The 21,571-nt window shown below is 42.4% G+C and overlaps 1 protein-coding gene across 1 annotated transcript in view; it reads left to right on the forward strand.

Annotated features, from left to right (window-relative positions):
* Positions 1 to 18,812, forward strand: part of ANKUB1 (ankyrin repeat and ubiquitin domain containing 1) — a 30,893-nt gene extending 12,081 nt beyond the window's left edge. The window contains exons 4-6 of the mRNA XM_074962949.1: positions 5,685 to 5,799; positions 8,025 to 8,954; positions 18,335 to 18,812. Of these exons, the coding sequence (XP_074819050.1) occupies positions 5,685 to 5,799; positions 8,025 to 8,954; positions 18,335 to 18,419 (1,130 nt within the window). The 3' untranslated portion in view covers positions 18,420 to 18,812. The remainder of the gene's footprint in view (positions 1 to 5,684; positions 5,800 to 8,024; positions 8,955 to 18,334) is intronic.
* Positions 18,813 to 21,571: the final 2,759 nt, after the last annotated feature.

Consider the following 21,571-nt stretch of genomic DNA (forward strand, 5'->3'; position numbering starts at 1 on the left):
CCAAAGGTGTTAATCTTGTCCTTACATCAGTGGTTCTCAACCAGAGGTCTGGGTCCCCCTGGGGGGCTGCGAGCAGGTTTCAGGGGGTCCGCCAAGCAGTGCCAGCATTAGACTTTCTGGGGCCCAGGGCAGAAAGCCAAAGCCCCACTGCATGGAGTTGAAGCCCGGGGCTCTGAGCCCCACCACTCGGGGTTGAAGCCGAAGTCTAAGAAATGTAGCTTTGCGAGGGCCCCTGTAGCATGGAGCCTCGGGCAATTGCCCTGCGTGATACCCCTTAACGCTGGCTCTAGCTTTTATATGCAGAAAAACAGATGTGACACAGGTGGGCTGCGGAGTTTTTATAGTATGTTGAGGGGGGCCTCAGAAAGAAAAAGGTTGAGAACCCCTGCATTACATTACTCCTTAGATGGCATACTGGCTTTGTATGTTACAGACAGCTGACCATAGTTTTGTCATTTTTAAATTTAAAAAATACAATAAAAGCTATGTTATCCAGCACTTTACCAACCAGAAAGCTCTAGAAACTGGCATTTCTGATATCTCCTGATACAAATCTTCAATAGGTTTGCCAGGTGTCCAGTTGTCCCTCCTGTTCCTAGGCTCTGTGCGCTGCCCCTGCCCAACCCGCAGCCCTCAATCCCCTCCTGCACCCAAACTCCCTCCCTCCATTGGTAATTATAACTCTTAGTTAACAGGAATTTTTGACTAACCTGCACCCCTCATTCCCACAACATGGGATAACAAAGTTTTTACTGTAAATGAAAAAAATGACAGTGAAGTTTTCTGTTAGGTCACTATGCTGATGACTAACCAACAAACCAATCTAAATGTAGGGTAAGATATGGCCCAGTGTGTTAGCCTCATGGCTTCCTAGCTTCTGCTCTTTTGCTTAGTCCACTAGACCAGAGATACTCAAACTTCTTCCACCTTTGTCCCCAAACCAGCAACAGTTTCTTGTAACAACCTAAAATCTCTCAATCTGCTGTGGTCAGAAAATATTGAAGGATTAATATCAAGGCAAGAAATCATGGCTGACTTTGGGCATTGGGTGAGGAGTTTGTAGGTGCTGGACGAGAAGCATTTCGGGGATCTGGAGAGGGGTTGGGAGCTAGTAACTAGGGTGCACTGCCTCACTAGTGTGATTGGCTCATTCAGGGAGTGTTAATATTCTGTACCCCACCTGCCGAACTTATTAACTGTGGCATCATAAGAAAAGGTAGCTGTCACTTATATCTTTATCTATACTTCCTGTAATTCTCAAAGGGGGATAATTTGATGCAAGCAGTTATCTTTGTGGGTTATCCCCCTCCTTCCCTCTGACTGTATCCCCTTTTGGCACTTTACAGGATGGGACTCTGTGGCCATTTTATCTTGTAACTACCCATAGCTGCTTTTAAAAAAAGCACACAGGATTTGCTACTTTTTTGGTAGTATCTTATGACAACGGTGTTCATTCCGCACTGCACCCTGCTACCAATGGAAGAATAAGATCCTCATTGATTAATTAGGGCTAGATTGTGAACCCCTTAGTCCCACTCATGAGCAGTTACTCAGACAACGTGTCTATTGAAGTCTTTGGACTACTCATGAGTTAACATCTATACCTGAGTTAGCTGGCACAGGCCAGCTGGGGACTTCTAAGCGCAGCAGGGGAGAAATCTCCTATGTCATTGGTTCTACCAGCCTACAGCAATTTCTCTCCCACACATTGTTCTTCCTTCCTGGGCCTTTTTACCTTCTGAGTTAATGAGGTAATTAGTTATTAACTCTTCCAGCCTATCAGTTTGGCTCAGTTCCCACATTCAGGTGTTTATAAGGCAACTAACTGAAGTTGCTATGGTCAGACTGCTGGATCAGGTGCTGTTGCTCGGCACTCTGTCACATGTATTAACAAGAGTGTTGTAAGCTAAGACATGAGAAGTAATTCTTCCACTCTACTCAGCTCTGATAAGGCCTCAGTTAGAGAACTGTGTCCAATTGTGGGCACCACACTTGGAGAAGGATGTGGAGAAATTGGAGAAAGTCTAGAGGAGAGCAACAAAAATGATTAAAGGTCTAAAAAACATGACATACAAGCATAGGCACCGACTCTGTGGGTGCTCCGGGGCTGGAGCACCCACGGGGAAAAATTAGTGGGTGCTCTGCACCCACTGGCAGCCAAGCTCCCCTCACCCCCCCGCCCCACCTCCTCCTCCTCCCCTGAGCACGCCACGTCCCCACTCCTCTGCCTACCTGCCAGCGCTTCCCGCAGGGTTGCTGGGGTGGGGCAGGGGAGGGGCCTCATGGAAGGGATGGAGTGGGGGCACGGGGGGGAGGTCGAGCACCCCAGGGAAAGAGGGGAAGTCGGCGCTTATGGATACAAGGAAAGATTGAAAAAAATGGGTTTGTTTAGTCTGGAGAAGAGAAGATTGAGGAGGGTCATAACCATCTTCAAGAATGTAAACGGTTGATAAAAAGAAGAGGGTGATAAATTGTTCTTCTTAACCACTGAGGACAGGACTTAAATGGGCTTAAATTGCAGCAAGAGAGATTTAGGTTTGACATTAGGAAAAAAAATTCCTAAATGTCAGAGTAGCTAAGCACTGGAACAAATTACCTAGGGATGTAGTGGAATCTGCCACAGGAGGTTTTTAAGAACAAGGTTTTTAAGGAGGTTAGACAAACACCTGTCGGGATGGTCTAGTTAATGCTTACTATTGCCTCAAGCAGGGGATTGGAATAGATGACTTATCGAGATCCCTTCCAATCCTACATTTCTGTGATTCAGTAATTCATAGTGTGCATGTACTTATGCCCAATTAGTTACAATATATTCTAATTACCTGCAGCATCTGCAGGTTCGGCCCATTGCAGCTCCCAGTGGCTACAGTTCGCCGTTCCAGGCCAGTAGGGGCTGCGGGAAGCAGCGTGGGCCGAGGGATGTGCTGGCAGCTGCTTCCTGCAGCCCCCATTGGCCTGGAACAGCGAACCGCGGCCAGTGGGAGCTGCGATCGGCTGAACCTGCGGACACTGCAGATAAACAAACCGTCCTGGCCTGTCAGTGAATTTACCCGATGGGTCGCGTGCCAAAGGTTGCCAATCCCTGTTATATTCAGTTCTGATCAATCAATCTCAAAAAATATAGCAGAGAGGATTAAGAGAGAAGTGACAAAAATGGGATTGTGTATGGAGAGATTTCTGTAAGAGAGACTGAAAAGACAGGGACTGTTTAGTTTTGGGGGGAGACATAAGATGGGACTTGATATAGCTGTATGTAATAATGACTGCTGGAAAGATATTTAACAGGGCACCTTTATTTACATTTTCTCATAATAAGAACAAAGGGACATTCCATACAGCATGTAAATTATCTGTGGCACTCTGTGCCACAAGACATCACTGTGACTAAGAGTTTAGTAGCACTGAAAAAGGATTAGACATTTATGTGGCTAATGAGGACATCCACAGTTTTTGGTTTTGTTTTTTAGAAGGCACATAGACCCCCCCTGCCCCATACTCTGAGGCACTAGTGGTTAGACTGGTTGGTTGGAAGTCAGGACTCCTAGTCTTTATTTCTGGGTATGCCAACAAGCCACTATGAGACCTTGAATATAGCACCTAGCCTCCCTGTACCTTGGTTTACCCATAATAATGAAATTAATCACACAGGACATGTATAACTATGGATGACAACCAATAGTACAGATAAGGGCATAATTTCTTCCCTCATGTCTACTCCATATAAACCCATTCACTTTAGTGGAGGTGGATCAGGCTTCAATGGGACTACTTACTTGCTTAAAGTTAGGAATGTGTTTAAGTACCTTGCTGAATCGGTGCCTATGTAAAGGGAGAATTTATCCCACCATAACTTTTTGACTTCCGAAAAGCAGTAGGTTATCATACGGTTCATTTTTTCCTGAAGTAGAAAATGTAAGTTTGTGGATAAGTGTATGGAATAAACTAGCATGTTAATATAGACTTAAACATACCATCGTCCTAAGTCTGGAGAGTGAATATGAAATACAGACCAATTCTGCACCTTGTATAGTCAATTTATACCAGTATAAAATGAGTGTAAAATACTACTATTATGATCTGACAATGCTTTATACCTACTCGAATTTGCATTAATGTGGATGACTACACAAGGTACAGGGCAGTGTTTGGTTTGGCCCCATAACCACAATATTTAGAAAGGGAATAAATATAAAATAACCCAGACAAATACAAACTTACAACAAGCAAGTAATGGTTGGTTTCTAGGAGTATATTTACAAAAGATGGATAATTAAGTTGCTGGTCAAACATATATCTAATACCATGTATAGCGTATTACAGAAATAAACATTCACCAGCAGACAATCTAAATGTAAACTGCTTATAAAACTGTTCAGAAAAAAAGCCCAAAGACTTGGTCAACAGTATACATACAGAAACTGAACCACTGAAATCATGAGCTAGGTAATCTGATCTATAATTCTGCTATCTTGGGTGTGGATATTTGGTGCAGCATCCTGAACCCAGTATATACACAGTAACATTCCAAACCAGAACAGAAACACTTTAGAGATCCAAAACTTAGAGGCCCAGTTTTGCAGTCCTGATGCATTCACAACTGCTGTTGCAATCATTACAGATGTGCGGGTTTGTGTGTGGGAGCTGTCCACACTCATGCTGATTTAACACCCACATAACTCCATAGTGTTTAAGTGTAAACATCAAATCAGCCTGCCAGGAACAGGCTCTAAAGGATCACATTTAGAATCTCACAGCCTTTCTGATATTTGCAGTTTTAACACTGGGCCCACTTCTACCCCCAAAAACCAGTGGATGTGACAGCCATGAAAAAAAGATCAGGACTGAGACCAGAGTATTTTTAATGCCCTCTCATGGAAGTTTTAATTACAATACTTCCTAGAACAGGAAAATCCTGCTGAACTTCACTGCCCCAAATCTTTTACAGGAAGTTGGGTCTGTGACTATGTTTAAAATGTGAATATCAAATTATAGTGGATTGTTAGGAGCAACCCTCAAGGTCCTGTCTTACTTACCATTTATCTGGTTTTTTTAAATTTTGATTTAAATAATAAAAAAGACATCTGTACACAGGCTCTATGTGCCCTGACACTCAATCACATTTACAACATAATACTTCCAGTGGTATTAAAAAGCAAACCATCAGACAGAAACAATAGCACAACTCAACTAGCCAGCCAGCTACAAAAAGCTCCTTTCAGCCTCCTCACATCCACCCATCATTATGAGAACATATCCTCAACCCTCTCTAACACCCCTTCCAATAGACAGTTTTTGCCAAATGCCTGGAAGGTCACAAAATTCAGGCTATATCAGACCAAGTAACCAATCAATATCTCATCTGTGTGCAATAGACTACAAACATCCCCTTTTTTTTAATATAAACTAGCCAAAACTAACACCTTTTCAGATTGTTTGGTAGTTTGGTAAATTCACAGTGTTAAGGGATTTATATTCTCTTTTCTGGCCAGCCACTAGAGGACAAGCTATTCGCAGGTGTGGCCTGACATTCCCTCCAGCAGAGGGTTCTGGTACGCACACACTTCAGCCAGTAGGTTGCAGACATATCTTTTATATGCAAACCAAAAGGTTTAGACATGTATAAATTGCAAAAATAACAAAGCTGGAAGCAAACTAAGTGATTGCATCTCACTCACGGTTGCTAGGCACAACACTTCGCCTGGATGTGTGGGATGGATGGAAAGAATTCCTGACTGGGTGCCTCTTAGGAAACAAGCATACAGTCCAACACTTCCTGTCTGATGAAGAACCAGTACTCAAGTACGGTAACTAATTGCATTTGTTTTTTTGCCCATTTTAAAACTTCTCCAGTCCAAGCACCTCTGTTCCCTAACAATGTCTTTTGAAAATTGATTATGTTTTGGATTTAACTGCCAGTTTACTTTAGTATTTTAATGTAAGGTGCTATTCAAGCAATTGAAATATCTCCTAAAAGGAGTACAGCAAAAATATCCTCATAATATAAAAAATATACCAGCTCCCATTTTAGTAATTTGGAGTCTGATCTATATTGATTTCAGTTGATCATGCTCTTATTTTACAACAGAAGTGTATGTATTTTAAAAAGTCACTCTTATTTGGACATTTGGGAATTGTAATGACATTTCTGAAGGCTGCCCTAAAGATCACCATTACTTCTTCACTATTGTTTTTAGTAAACTGTTCTTACAACCGAGCATTGTTTATACTAGCCTTGCAAAATTCTACTTGCCCACTCACCTGGAATGAGTTTTTCCTAGACAATTAGTTTTAAGTTGTTATGGTAAAGGGTTATTAGTTTTAAGTTGTTATGATAAAGGGTAAAGACCAGGCAGATTTTGTGACTGTGCCAATACATTTTCATGGAGATTTTGCAAGCCAATGCCATATTTAATGCCCCCTTAATAACTCTTAACACACATTCCTTACAGTATAGTTAAACTGTATTGCAGTGCGTAGCTTTGGTGAGAGATACAAAGGAGAGAAAGGATCCCAGATGTTATCAGTGCAAGGGAAAAGCATCCAATTACTGACCTAACTGGATAAAGAAGATCATTTGACTGTGAAAGATCTTAGGCATGACATAACACATTAAGATTTATTCTAAATGAAATACAGTATACTGGCCCTTTGCCCCTGTAAGAAATAACAGCACTGCATGAAAGTGTGACACCATGTTTAGAACATTGCTTCACACCTTGTGGAACTTGACCTTATCAACTTTTTTGTTTCCCCCATCCTGTGGGGTTACTAAAGGAGTGGAGCACAAGATTCTCAATATTTAATTTACTAATTAAAAACCCAGAGTGTAAAGTGTCAGAAATATAAACAAATGGTGTCTTTTTACACTAGATGCTAGCTAACAAATGACGCTATAGATTTGGAAATAATTAATTAGTGCCTTCATACTATAGAATCTGTCCTGAGTTCAAATATCCTATTGCTGACAGGAACAGTACATTACCCCATCAATTTTTTACAAGTCATACTACTTTCCAGAAAATGGCAATATCTCATCTGAATTTAATCTGTTTCCTTTAAATCTGGGCATTATAAACACAGTACCCCTTTGTGGTATCTAATTATGAATGCACTGTAGGATATAAAAGGGCAATGTATGAATAACAGACTTGAATGGAGTATTAAGCTAGAACAGAGTAGTTCTCTATCAGTGGAAATGTAATGAAAGATGCAATATAATTAAAATAATTGTCATGTGGATTACAGTATATGAGATAGTAGCTCAGTGTCAATATTACTCCATACCTAGATTGTGGTGATAGTCTATGGTTTATTTTTCTATTTAGTGGCAGTGGCTTTGTATAGCAAGTGGTTTCTACTGTCTTTACCAAGAACAAGGACACACAGAACATAAGGAATTGTTAGATAAGAATTAGCTGGACAAGTCTATCCTCTTTACATGTATTTTAACGCTTGTCCCTTATTTTGTACCTGTATCATTTAATCACCTCCCCCACTTTTAAAATGTCCAACTATTTGTCTCTGAAATACTTGTACTCTTTTTTCACTGGCCTTTAAAGATCTCGTGTACTCATCTTCTCACATTTTTGAATGTCATGTGGATGTGAAACACCTTACCTTGTGTAAACTGTAAATCCTGTTTCACTTTATGAAACCCTTCTTCACTCGCGATACCTCTAGTGGGTCATCTTAAAATTTTCTCTCTTCAGACTATAAAATCAGCATGTGCCTCTCTTTCATTTGTGGATAACAAATATGATCAACAGTAACTAAGCCCTTTTAACAAAGGTACAAATTACTTATTCATATGGGGACCATATTATCTAATCAGCCAATTAGAGCACAAAATCATGAGACTTAAAGACATATCTTGGCATATGTTTGGCTGAATATTTTTGTGCTGTCATTCTGCAAAGAAATATACATAATTTTGAAAGGTAGTATTTTTCTAATGCTTATGTTATGTTGGATTTCTTTAGTTTCTTCAGTTAATTTTTTTTTTTTTGCATGTTTCTTTTTGTCAGATATCAAAAGAGGGTGGCTCTTTACATGGCAGCATTTTTTGGCCACCTTGAGCTCACGGCATGGATACTGAAACAGGGAGTGAGACCCAATGAGGCAGTGGGTGTTCATCCCTACCGAGAATGGTGTCAGGAAACACATCATCCAGATGTAACTAAATGTCCAGTTCACGCAGCTGCAGAAGCAGGCCAACTAATTATACTGAAGGCCTTTGTCAATTATAGTGTCTTGTGCGTAGAGTGCCAAAATCCAGCAGGGCAAATTCCTCTGAACATATGCATCAAACACAAACATAAGGATTGTGTGCTATATTTAGTTACCAAAATGTGGTCGGTGGTTTCTTATCCTAATTTTTCACTTCCCATGAAGATCTACATTAAATTAAAGCAGTGGCTGCTTAGGGCGCAGAGTCACATCCTTACCACGAAATGGCTTAACCAGGCTGTAGTCTTCAGAACACGAGTGGGGGACACTGTTATCGTGGATGGCTTCACAAAGCCGAAAATGACTTCCAAAGCCAGGATCAAGGCAGCAGGCAATAAGGACTATAAGTTACCAAACCTAACTGATCAAACTCCACATGAGAAAGATTCATGTTCCTTGACAGTTACAAAGGGGAACCAAACAGTAATAAAGCTCAAATTACCTCCATTGGAAGATGCGAATAAGCTCCCTAACATACACAGACTTCACCAAAAGAAGAGTATTAGAAAGAAGGGTGCACAGCCTAGAAAAGATGAAAGTATGGACCAAAATATGTGTTTAGCTAAAGTTCCTCTGCCCCCTATTTCAAGCCTCAGAAATTCACGCCCTCCTTTCTACTATTCAACACCTAATGCTAAATTGCTCTTAAATTCCTCCTCTGAGTGTTTCTCAGAACACAATGGAAGAACTCCAAGAGATAATGCAATCTACTGCTTAGCTATTGCCAGGTATGGTATTCTCTTTTGTTTTCCTTCTTTATTTATGTCCCTCCCAGGTGTTTATATTTTCTTCTTCGGGTGCTTGCTCATGTCCATTCCACACTGCACAGTCGGAGATTTTTCCTTCAGTGGTATCCGTTGAACCAGCTCTAGTGCCCTCTGATGCTACGCGCTCATGCATTGGTAGAAGGGCCACGGACAGCTCACACCCTCTCAGTTCCTTCTTACCGCCCTTGATGGTCACTGGAACAACTCCTCTTGCCTTGGCAAGCCTTTCATCTAGTGGCTTTGTTATGCTCTTCTTTTTTCGCAAGTTTAGTTATCTTTTAGTTTATTTCTCTTAGTAGTAGATATATAGTTAGACCTCACAGTTGCATAGAAGGACATGCCCCAGTCTCCAGACTTCAAACCCTGTGCCTCCTGTGGCAAGCCTATGCCAGTGAGCGACCCGGACTCCAGCTGTCTGAAGTGTCTGGGGGAGGCTCATGTGCAAGATCTGCCACAGTCCATCTCCCTAGGAGATGAAGGGTGGGTTGTAGAATACATGTCTGCAGCCACATCTTAAAGAACAACTGTTACAACAGGTAAGAACCTGTATTTTCTAAGTATAATAACGTGATTTGATTTACAGTTCTGTTTTGCCCTTGTTATTAAAATGCATGAGAAAAGGAACCAAAATGTGTAGAAGCGGATCCAAAAACTATCTTGTTTTTTAAAGTTGTATTTTGTTTGTGTGACATTACAACTGGTCACTAAGGTTCTTTAATAATGGACTGGTGAATTATAATTGGCACTTTCTTGGAAGTTACAAAGAACCGATATTTGCAGAGACAAGGTGGATGAGGTAAATCTTTTATTGGACCAAACATCTGTTGGTGAGAGAGACGAGCTTTCAAGCCACACAGGACTCTTCCTCAAGTCTGGGAAAGGTACTAAGGTAAATGGTCCCTTAGAATATGTACTAACAACTTATGCTAAACTATCTGTTTGACCTTGTATTTAGCTGTGACACTCTGAATACCTTTCCCTGACTTGAGGAAGAGCTCTGTGTAGCTCGAAAGCTTGTCTCTTTCATCACCAGAAGCTGGTCCAATAAAAGAATGATCATTTTCCTTTTACTTCCCTTTTTCTTCCTTTACTGTAATTAATGAATCTGAGGTGTATAAAGGTCCTCACTCACCTTGTCTCTCTTATATCCTAGCAACCACGCGGCTACAACAACATTGTGGATAGATATTTGCAGGAAATTTTTGTAGGATATGTTTGATGAGGGATTACTGCCACCTACTGGTAGCAATTATTAGCGTACATATCAGTTACAATTGAGGCCTCGTACTGAGAATAATTGTTGATGGAAGAACATCTTTAGCTGACCAGAATCATTGCACTTAGCCAATGCCCTTGAGTCTAGAAATATAAATAGGAAGCTTCAGAGAAGGCTGAAAAAATTCTTAAACAACAAACAGAAGAACTAGGTAACACAGTAAATTATGAGTGAGGAAGTACTACACATTCCCAGGAACATTAAACATGCACAATAAGAGGCAGAAGAAGACACTTTTAAAGGAAAAGTAATTACCTTGTTGAATCTGCAACTAAGTGAAGACATCAGAATTTGGATCGATATGAAGGGAATTAAGTACATGCCTAATTTTAAGCACCATTGACTTCAAAGGCACTCCGTATGGACTTAAGTGTCTTGATGAATCAGGGTGTTAGTGTTTATTCAGTCAATGGCAATTTGTCTCAGTAAATGTTGAGTGAGGAGCTCAGGATCTGGCACATTTGTTATTGTTCCCTTTCATTTTAAAAATAAAACTGCTGGGAGGAGGGTGGACTCCTTCACCCTCAGGGGAAGAAAGAGGGTGTGAAACTATTAAAGGGCAGAAAAATGTCAAGAAAAACAGATAATTTTGAATTGCTGTTAGTAATAGGTGTCAGGAAGAATCTGTCAGATTTCTTTTTATGGCTAAAAGACAGGGAGAGGAGAAATGTAGAATTCCAAGGTGCAAATGGAAACACTGAAAAGTGTGAAGAGAGCCAATGCTAAGTTTGAGTCTATTTCCACGAAGCGATAACTCAGAGGTTCCCAAACTTTTTGCTGGCATGACCCCATTTTAATGAATTATTTCCTCCTGAGACCCCAGACAGCATGGAGGATGCCATTTTGTAGAGCAAAATGGCATTCTCTGCACAGTGTGAACTTGCATGCCCCATACACATGAGGTCATACTGCATGGAGGAAGCCATTTTTCTCTCCGCACAGTGTGACCTCATACTTATGCACACGCAAGGTCACACTGTGCAGAGGCAGGGTGACCCACCTGTCCCTAATTGGGCAGGACAGTCCCAAATGTACATTTCAAGTTCAGGTCACCATTTGTCCCAAATTTCCTGCAGCACCACTCCGCACCTGCCCGAGGCTCAGGGGTGATGCCAGCCTTTTCCTGGTAGGGGGGGCGGGGGCTGAGGTGGGCTTTAGCCACCCCCCAAGCCATGAAGCCCTGTCCCCTGCTCCTCCTCTTCCCTCCAAAGCCCTGCCCCTGGCCAGGCCAGAAGCTGGAACCGGGCAGTAATAAGAGTCACCCAGGGAGCCTGAAATGCAGTGTGGAGCCATGGATGATTCCCCCTGCCCTGAGCGGCATACGCCAGGGGCAGGGAAACAGACCAGGGACTCCTCTTGGGCACCCCAGCCTCCCACCCAGTGCAGGTGGAGGGTCCAGTGCTTTCCACAGCAGCCCAGGCTCCCTAGGCAGCTCTTACCACTGTCCAGCTTTGTCTTCTGGCCTGGCCAGAGCCTTAGGGAGAAGTGGAGGGGCAGGGGGGCAGGCAGGGCTCCTGCATGTGTCCCATTTTTGCATGTTGAAAAGGTGGTCACCCTATGTGGAGGATGCCATTTTGTAGACCTCCTACATACCGTACATGTGAAGTTGCACTGTGCAGAGCAAACTGGCATCCTCCACACACTAGGGATTGCTGCAACCCCATCTGCAATGGGGGTGCGACCCCCGGTTTGAGAAACTCTGTGATAATTAGACCCAGGCTGCGGGGCATCTCCTGGCTTTGAGTTGAGGGTGCTCAGCATCTCTTAGTAGATGCCCAGCATCTTGCAGGCTCAGGTTCAATATATGTTCTGAAAAAAAGGTATTGCTTTTAGGTGGTAATTACAAATTACAAAGGATGAATATGAAAAAAATGACACAAGCATATAGGGACAAAATTAGAAAGACCAGCACACAAAACCAGATGAAACTAGCTAGGAACATAAAGGGTAGAAAGAAAGTGTATTTATAAATACACGAGAAGCAAGAAGCAGACCAAGAACAGGGTTGGCCCCTCACTCAGTGATGAATTCAAAGGGAAAGACAATAGAAAATGCAGCAATGACAAAAGTGTTAAATGCCTTTTTTGTTCCAGTTTTCACCAAAGAAGTTAGCAGTGGCTGGACAACTAACAGAGTGAACATCTGTGTAAATGGGATAGGCTCTGAGGCTCAAATAGGAAAAGAACAAGTTAAGAATTACTTAGATGTCTGCAAATCAGCAGGGCCTGATGAAATACATCCTACAAGGAACTGGCTGAAGAGATCTCTGAACCATTAGTGATTATTTTTGAAAACTTGTGGAGGACAGGAGCAATCCCAGAGGACTGGAAAAGGGCAAATATAGTACCTATCTATAAAAAGGGGGATAAGGACAGCCCAGGGAATTATAGACCTGTCAGTTTAACTTCAGTACCTGAATTCAGATAATCAGTTTGAATAAGATAAGAGTGAACATGGATTTTTCAAGAACAAATCAAGTCAAACAAACCTAATATCCTTCTCTGACGGGATAACAAGCCTTGTGGATAGGGGGAAAGCAGTAGATGGTGATGTATGTCAACTTTAGTAAGGCTTTTGATATTGATTTACGTGACCTCAGAAACAAACTAGAGAAATATAGCCTAGATTAGCCTATTATAAGGTGGGTGCATAACTGGCTGGAAAACCATACTCTGAGAGTAGTTATAAGTGATTCACAATCAAGCTGGAAGAGCATATCAAGTGGTGTCCCCTGGGGATCTATCCTAGGTTCGGTTCTATTCAAATATCTTCATAAATGATTTGGATAATGGTATAAAGAGTTTTTAAGAACAGGTTAGACAAACACCTGTCAGCGGTGGTCTGGTTAGTACTTAGTCCTGCCTCAGTGCAGGGGACTGGACTAGATGACCTATTGAGGTCCCTTCCAGTCCCCCTACATTTATATGGTTTTCTGATTCTAATTGCCATTCTTAAGTAGTAATGTGGCACTTTATTGTCAGATCAACCTCCTTTCCCATGTTCTGGTGTCCCTAAACTTCTGACTACTAGAACCTGGGACTGGAACTCAGTAAATCGCCCTGTTCTGTTCACTCCCTCCGAAGCATCTGACACCAGCCACTGTCAGAAGACAGGATACTGGGCTAGATGGACCATTGGTCTGACCCAGTATGGCTGTTCTTATGTGGTACAACCAATGGTATGGGTATTGGAGGAGGAACACTCCACATGGAGTTCTTCAGAGTTCTCTATTAATTGTTGCAAGAGGGAGGGTAGGTTGCCTTGTCTTTGGAATGACTGGCTGCTCCACCTCCATATCCCTGCACAGAAGGCCTGCACCTCCCCATCGCTTCAGTGGAGATGCACAAACAAGATTTTTCCTGGCCCAGGTTGCCCCCAAGGATCCCCCCCGACACACACACATTGGCTGGGGATAGCGAACTGTGGCCACTTGGGAGCTCGGGGGGCTGTGCCTGCGGATGGTCAATGTCAGCAAGATGTCTCACGGCCCACAATCAGATTACCCTGATGGGCCGCATGCGGCCTCCAGGCCGCAGGTTGCCCACCACTGCTGCAGAGCCATCCCTGCTGCAGCTGCTGTCCCTAGCACCACACTGCACCACTGCCTTCCAGCCTGGCCTGCCCAGGTGCAATGTAAGTCCCCAACTCTGAGTTGGGACACAGAGTGCTGAAGCGGGGCGAGGCCAGACAGTTCCCCAGGAGCTCTTGTGCAGGAGACAGTCCCACAGCAGCAGTGAAGAGGAGCAGAACTGGCCACCCCATTGCCCACTCAGGTTTGGCCCTACCACCAGCTCTCTGTCATGACAGGGAGGGGGATAAATGACATTGCAACCTGGTGCAGGGGAGTCACAGTGCGACTCAGGTTTGGCACCATGTCTCTTCCGTCATGACACGAGGTTAAACTTCAATAGTGCTGCAATGCCCACGCACCTGATCACAACACCACTCACTCAGTTTAATCCCAGTAGCACTCCCCACTCTGCTGTTATGACCAAACCTGAATGGGCAGTGGAATGGCCAATGCTGTTCTCCCTCACTGCTCCCAGCAGTACACACCGTGCATAACAGGCATATAGCTGTAGGTGCCACGGATCCCTGCTCTAGCAGGGGAGATAGATGCTTGAATCTGAAGGACATGATCAGGGCCACAGACAGACATGTTCTGTTACCACAACAGTAGTGTACGCATTGTGTAAATGAATCTGCTCATTCAGACTTTGGGCTTATGCGCTATCAAAACTGCTTCTTTTTAGGCAATAATTTTAAACAATCCTTGAGGATTTCAGTATAAAATATATTAATAGTAGTACTGGCAATATATGTATCTAGCTTAACAGAATGATGTGGTAATATGATAAAAATGCTTCAAAATATACTTTGTGAATGGGGTGTTTGGGGTTATCAAAATAATACTGGATGGATGGACACTGTAGATAAAAGATGCGTGAAAAATGGTTTTATCACTAGATAAAATCTATGATATTTGATCTGCACTGTTATTTCCCATACATTTACCTGATTTTCTGAATTTCCTGTGAGCAATTGTGTGTCTAATTTGTGCACACGACGACAGCAGTTCCAGTGTGCACTCAATCAGGTTGCTGCTCCTGGCCTGTTTGTATCTAACCATATCATATGCACATTCAATGACTTTCAATCATGGAATTGTATTTTTTCTCTCCTGCTGGTAATAGCTCACCTTACTTGATCACTCTCGTTACAGTGTGTATGGTAACACCCATTGTTTCATGTTCTCTATGTATATAAAATCTCCCCACTGTATTTTCCACTGCATGCATCTGATGAAGTAAGCTGTAGCTCACAAAAGCTTATGCTCAAATAAATTGGTTAGTCTCTAAGGTGCCACAAGTACTCCTTTTCTTTTTGCGGATACAGACTAACACGGCTGCTACTCTGAAACCTGTCATAATGCAAGGCACTGAATTTAGCCGTATGGAGTGGAAATCCATCAAACTCGTACAGATACAGACAGACATCATCTTCCTTTCCAAATGCAAATGGATGGACATCATACCACAAGGACTGAAGATAAAAAATCCATTACCATCTACATACCACACAGACTATGCTGGCAGATTGTGCCACACACTCTCAAAGAAACTGCGCAACCACCTGATCAACATCCTATACAGCAAACAGGGAAAGATTAAGAATGAGCTCTTAAAACTGGATACTCTCATAAAAAACCAACCCTCCACACAAACTTCCTAGTGGCTGGACTTTACAAAAACTAAACAAGCCATTTACAACACACACTTTGCTTCTCTACAAAAGAAAAAGGACACTAAACTGTCTAAACTACTACATGCCACAAGGGGCCACCACAGTGGTTCCCTTAATCTATCCAGCTATACTCTTAGCCCAGCAGAAGAATCTATCCTATCTCGGGGCCCTTCCTTCTGCCCCTCCCACCCCCACGAACATGATACAGGTCTGTGGTGACCTAAAATCCTATTTTTCGACGTCTCCGACTCAAGGAATATTTCCAACACACCTCTGAACAGCATACTAACGCACAGAGACCTTCCTACCAACACTACAAAAAGAAGGATTCTGGGTGGACTCCTCCTGAAGGTCGAAACAACAGACTGGACTTCTACACAGAGTGCTTCCGCCAGTGTGCATGGGCTGAAATTGTGGAAAAGCAGCATGACTTGCCCCCATAACCTCAGCCATGCAGAAAACAATGCCATCCACAGCCTCAGAAACAACTCTGACATCCTAATCAAAAAGGCTGACAAAGGAGGTGCTGTCGTCATCATGAATGGGTCCGAATATGAACAAGAGGCTGCTAGGCAGCTCTACAACACCACATTCTACAAGCCATTACCCTCTGAGGGTTACCAAAAGAAACTACACCATCTGCTCAAGAAACTCCCTGAAAAAGCACAAGAACAAATCCGCACAGACACACCCCTAGTATCCCGACCAGGGGTATTCTATCTGCTACCCAAGATCCATAAACCTGGAAATCCTGGATGCCCCATCATCTCAGGCATTGGCACCCTGACTGGAGGATTGTCTGGCTATGTAGACTCCCTCCTCAGGCCCTACGCTACCAGCACTCCTAGCTATCTTCAAGACACCACTGACTTCTTGAGGAAACTACAATCCGTCGGTGATCGGTGATCTTCCTGAAAACACCATCCTACCACCATGGATGTAGAAGCCCTCTACACCAACATTCCACACAAAGATGGACTATAAGCTGTCAGGAACAGTATCCCCAATAATGTCACGGCAAACCTGGTGGCTGGACTTTGTCCTCACCCATAACTATTTCACATTTGGGGACAATGTATACCTTCAAATCAGTGGCACTGCTATGGGAACCCGCATGGCCCCACAGTATGCCAACATTTTTATGGCTGACTTAGAACAATGCTTCCTCAGCTCTCGTCCCCTAATGCTCCTACTCTACTTGCACTACATTGATGACATCTTCATCATCTGGACCCATGGAAAAGAAGCCCTTGAGGAATTCCACCATGATTTCAACAATTTCCATCGCACCATCAACCTCAGCCTGGACCAGCCACACAAGAGATCCACTTCCTGGACACTACAGTGCTAATAAGCGATGGTCACCTAAACACCACCATATACCAGAAATCTACTAATTGCTATTACTTACCTACATGCCTCCAGCTTTCATCCAGACTACACCACACGATCCATTGTCTACAGCCAAGCTCTATGATACAACCCCTCAGACAGAGACAAACACCTACAAGATCTCTATCAAGCGTTCTTACAACTACAATACCCACCTGCTAAAGTGAAGAGACAGATTGACAGAGCCAGAAGAGTACGCAGACGTTACCTACTACAGGACAGGCCCAACAGAGAAAATAACAGAACTCCACTAGCCGTCACCTTCAGCCCCCAACTAAAACCTCTCCAGCGCATCATCAAGGATCTACAACCCATCACTCTCACAGATCTTGGGAGACAGGCCAGTCCTTGCTTACAGACAGCCCCCCAACCTGAAGCAAATACTCACCAGCAACCACACAACAAAAACACTAACCCAGGAACCTACCCTTTCAACAAAGCACGTTGCCAACTCTGTTCACATATCTATTTAGGGGACACCATCATAGGGCCTAATCACATCAGCCACACTATCAGAGGCTCGTTCACCTGCACATCTACCAATGTGATATATGCCATCATGTGCCAGCAATGCCCCTCTGCCATGTACATTGGCCAAACCGGACAATCTCTACGTAAAAGAATAAATGGACACAAATCAGATGTCAGGAATTATAACATTCAAAAACCAGTTGGAGAACACTTCATTCTCTCTGGTCACTTGATTACAGACCTAAAAGTTGCAATTCTTCAACAAAAAAACTTCAAAAACAGACTCCAACAAGAGACTGCTGAATTGGAATTAATTTGCAAACTCGACACCATTACATTAGGCTTAAATAAAGACTGGGAGTGGATGTGTCATTTACACAAAGTAAAACTACTTCCCTATGTTTATTGCCCCCACCCCCTACTGTTCCTCACACGTTCTTGTCAACTGCTGGAAATGGCCCACCTTGATTATCACTACAATAGGTTTTTTTTGTCCCCTCCCCACCGCTGGTAATAGCTTACCTTACCTGATCACTCTCGTTACAGTGTGTATGGTAACACACATTGTTTCATGTTCTCTGTGTATATTAAATCTCCCCACTGTATTTTCCACTGCATGCATCCGATGAGGTGAGCTGTAGCTCACAAAAGCTTATGTTCAAATAAATTTGTTAGTCTCTAAGGTGCCACAAGTACTCCTTTTCTTTTTGCGGATACAGACTAACACGGCTGCTACTCTGAAACACACAAATTAGACAACTAATTGTGCATAGTCAGACTGATAGGCCATTAGTGAGAAGAACTGTATATTATGAACTTGACGTTGCATTGCTTACTTGGGCAAAATACACAGTCAAGTTAATGGAAGTTTTGCCTGTGCAAAAAGTGCAGGATATCTGTCTATCTATCTATCTATATATATGGAAACAGTTAATTTGTCCTGTCACTTGTCTTGCAGTGCATTTAAAGAGAAACCATGGCTTCAACAACTGGGAATTGCAAGAACTCTAGCTAAGAAGAGTGTCTGCAAACCTGTATACTGATAAAGGCCTGATTTCATATTGAATGTTTCCAGGAACCTGTAGTTTGGGAAGAGAGCCTATGTTTGAATGCTCTAACAATATCAATGATGTCCTATTCGACATGCATCCTAAATTCAATTTTTTCCACTGATGTAGTAAACAGATATGGTTAATGAAAGTATATTAATAATACATTACATGAAGATAATGTATAAATCATTAGCGGATGCCCTGGGCTTTGTCTGTAACAGATATTTAATCTCTGTAGCTCTAAAGAGAATAAAGATTAAATCATGTGACAAAAATAATTCTGAAAAACTGAACGTAATGTGTAAGGGAAAAAGAACAACTCATTAGATTAGTGTGAACCAAAGATTTTCAGCATTGAATAGCACCACTGTGAGAGAAAAATTAGATCACCTAGGACTAAGCTTTAGTGTGCCAAGCAGAGCCTATGAGAATCTCCCATTGAACCTCTAGTCATGCTAGCAGACTTCATCCTCCAGCACTCCCTCCAAGTTTAAAGACCTCTTATCTCTAAAACAGTTTCAAAATGACTTTGATTAAAACCTTTTCTGCAGCTCCTGCTTTCCGGAACAGACTGCTCTGTGTCTCTCTACCTCATTGATTCTCTTGTCTCTTTTTAAGTCTCATCTGCAAATCTATCTTGCATAAATTTGTCTCTTGCATACTTTCTTTCTCTCTTCCATTGAGAGATTTATTATTTAGGGTCCTCGTTCTCCCAAACCTTACTTGTGTGAGTAATCCTTACTTGTGCAATCCCATTGAACCCAATGTGTGAGGAACAGGAGTGTTTGCAAGGGCTTGTCTACATTTGAAATGCTAAGCACCACAGCTGCAGCGCTTCAGTGTAGAAATTAATTACAGTGATATGAAGAAAGAAAAGGAGTACTTGTGGCACCTTAGAGACTAACCAATTTATCTGAGCATAAGCTTTCGTGAGCTACGGCTCACTTCACCGGATGCACCGATGTAGCTCACGAAAGCTTATGCTCAAATAAATTGGTTAGTCTCTAAGGTGCCACAAGTACTCCTTTTCTTTTTGCGGATACAGACAGACTAACACGGCTGCTACTCTGAAACCAGTGATATGAAGGATTCTCTCCTTGGCATAGTTAATCCACCTCCCCAAGAGCCAATAGCTAGGTCACCAGAAGAATTCTTCCATCAATCCAGTGCTATCTACAGCGGGGGTTAGGTCAGCTTAACTGCTTCACTCAGGAGTGTGGATTTTTCATTCTCCTGATTTAGGTGGATTGATTTAAATTTTGAGTGTAGACCTGGCCTAAGGGACTGGCCTTTATTGTCTCAGCCCAGTCATTTGGTATGGGAAAGGGTTAAAAAAAAGTTAACACCCTTGTCACAGGACTGGGTGATTATTCACTGACTTGATCAGCTAATGTTACAATGAATAAGACTTAGAGAGAGTTAACATGATCAGGCTGTAACTGAGACTGTATTACTTGTCTCTGCAAAGCATTTTGGTGTAGAGCCTGACTTCCACAGAAATCATAGTTTCACCATTGACTTAAATAGGAGAACAAGGACCACAGTTAGTGTGAAATATTCCATTACATACTCTGTCTCATGAACTGAATTAGAAGTACTGTAAAATACACAAAGAAAAAGGGGTCACACATTTAAAATCCTGCCATTTCATAAAATGAAATCTCCTGCATTGGCAGGCATCTGGACAAGATCGCCTAATAAATCATTTCCATCTCTCAAAATGTCCCCAATATACAGGTAGCACTTTCAGATTGAAATTTTTTCCTGAAATATAAAATGATAAAATCACGTCTGAGGGCATGCCTACATTGCCTTGCCTGCCTCAGACTATGGGGGTGTAAAGAGCAGTTCACACCAACATGCTATGCTATAACTCCCTCATGTGGATGCTGCAGGCACAAGCGAAAAGGTTTCTCATTTACATTAACGTAGTCCTCTTCAAACAGAACTATGGTAATGAGAACTGGGAATGAAGTAAGCTGTAGCTCACAAAAGCCTAAACTCAAATATTTGGTTAGTCTCTGAGGTGCCACAAGTACTCCTTTTCTTTTTGCGAAGACTAACACGGCTGCTACTCTGAAACTTGTTCCCACAGCATCCACACAGGAGAGTTACAGCACAGGACTTTGGTGCGCACTGCTGTTCACAGCCTCGTAGTGCGAACTGCAGGGCAGTGTAGATATGCCCTGAGATTGTACCTTCAGTGGTTCTGTGGGAAGCAGGAGTAACTGAGTATGTGTGTCTTCCTGTGTGTTTCTCCTCTGCCCCTCTCACTCCTATGAGAGAAAAGTTGGGCAGGTGACCTATTACATTAACTACTGGAATACATTTGTTGGTCTAGCAACTGATTGCACTGTATATTGCCTGTGATTTTGACTTCTCAGTATTCTTCTCAACCAATGTCAACATGAATCACACACACACAAAAGATTGTTTTTCTACAGAACTGTAAAAATAAAAATGATTACAATCTTTACATTTTTTTATATTCTTCTTTTGACAGGTATTAGCATATAATATCTATCAAGGCTGCATTTATACCATACTTTTACTTAAAACCAGTTGGTGACTACCTTTTAACTACGAATCTAGGATCTGCTCCTCCTCCCATTTAAATCTCTGGGCATGAAACCAAGTCTGTCCATTGTGGCATGAAACCAAGTATCAGGGGGTGGCCGTGTTAGTCTGTATCCACAAAAACAACGAGGAGTCCGTTTATTTGGGCATAAGCTTTCGTGCGTAAAAAAACCCACTTCTTCCATGCATCTGAAGAAGTGGATTTTTTACCCATGAAAGCTTATGCCCAAATAAATGTTAGTCTTTAAGGTGCCACCGGACTCCTCGTTGTTTATGTGGCATGAAAGAATTGGTCCCCTTGTGGTTGTATTACACTAGACTTCACTTTATAGGAATTACGTCATCAATAAACAAAAAGCCACAAAATTGCATAGTATCATTGTAGCGCATTGATAAAATCAACATCTGATCTATTTTGCTTACATAATTGTTTTCAGATATCCACGATGAAACTATTATAGGATTTTTTACAGTTCCTACCCCTGTGTTAGATGACTGGTACTGTTTAAACAAAAACAAACACCTCTCCTACTCATCCCAGGCAGTCTCTCAGACCAGTTGGAAAT

The sequence above is a fragment of the Natator depressus genome, chromosome 9 (genome assembly GCF_965152275.1).
Source record: "Natator depressus isolate rNatDep1 chromosome 9, rNatDep2.hap1, whole genome shotgun sequence".
NCBI classification, from domain to species: domain Eukaryota; kingdom Metazoa; phylum Chordata; order Testudines; family Cheloniidae; genus Natator; species Natator depressus.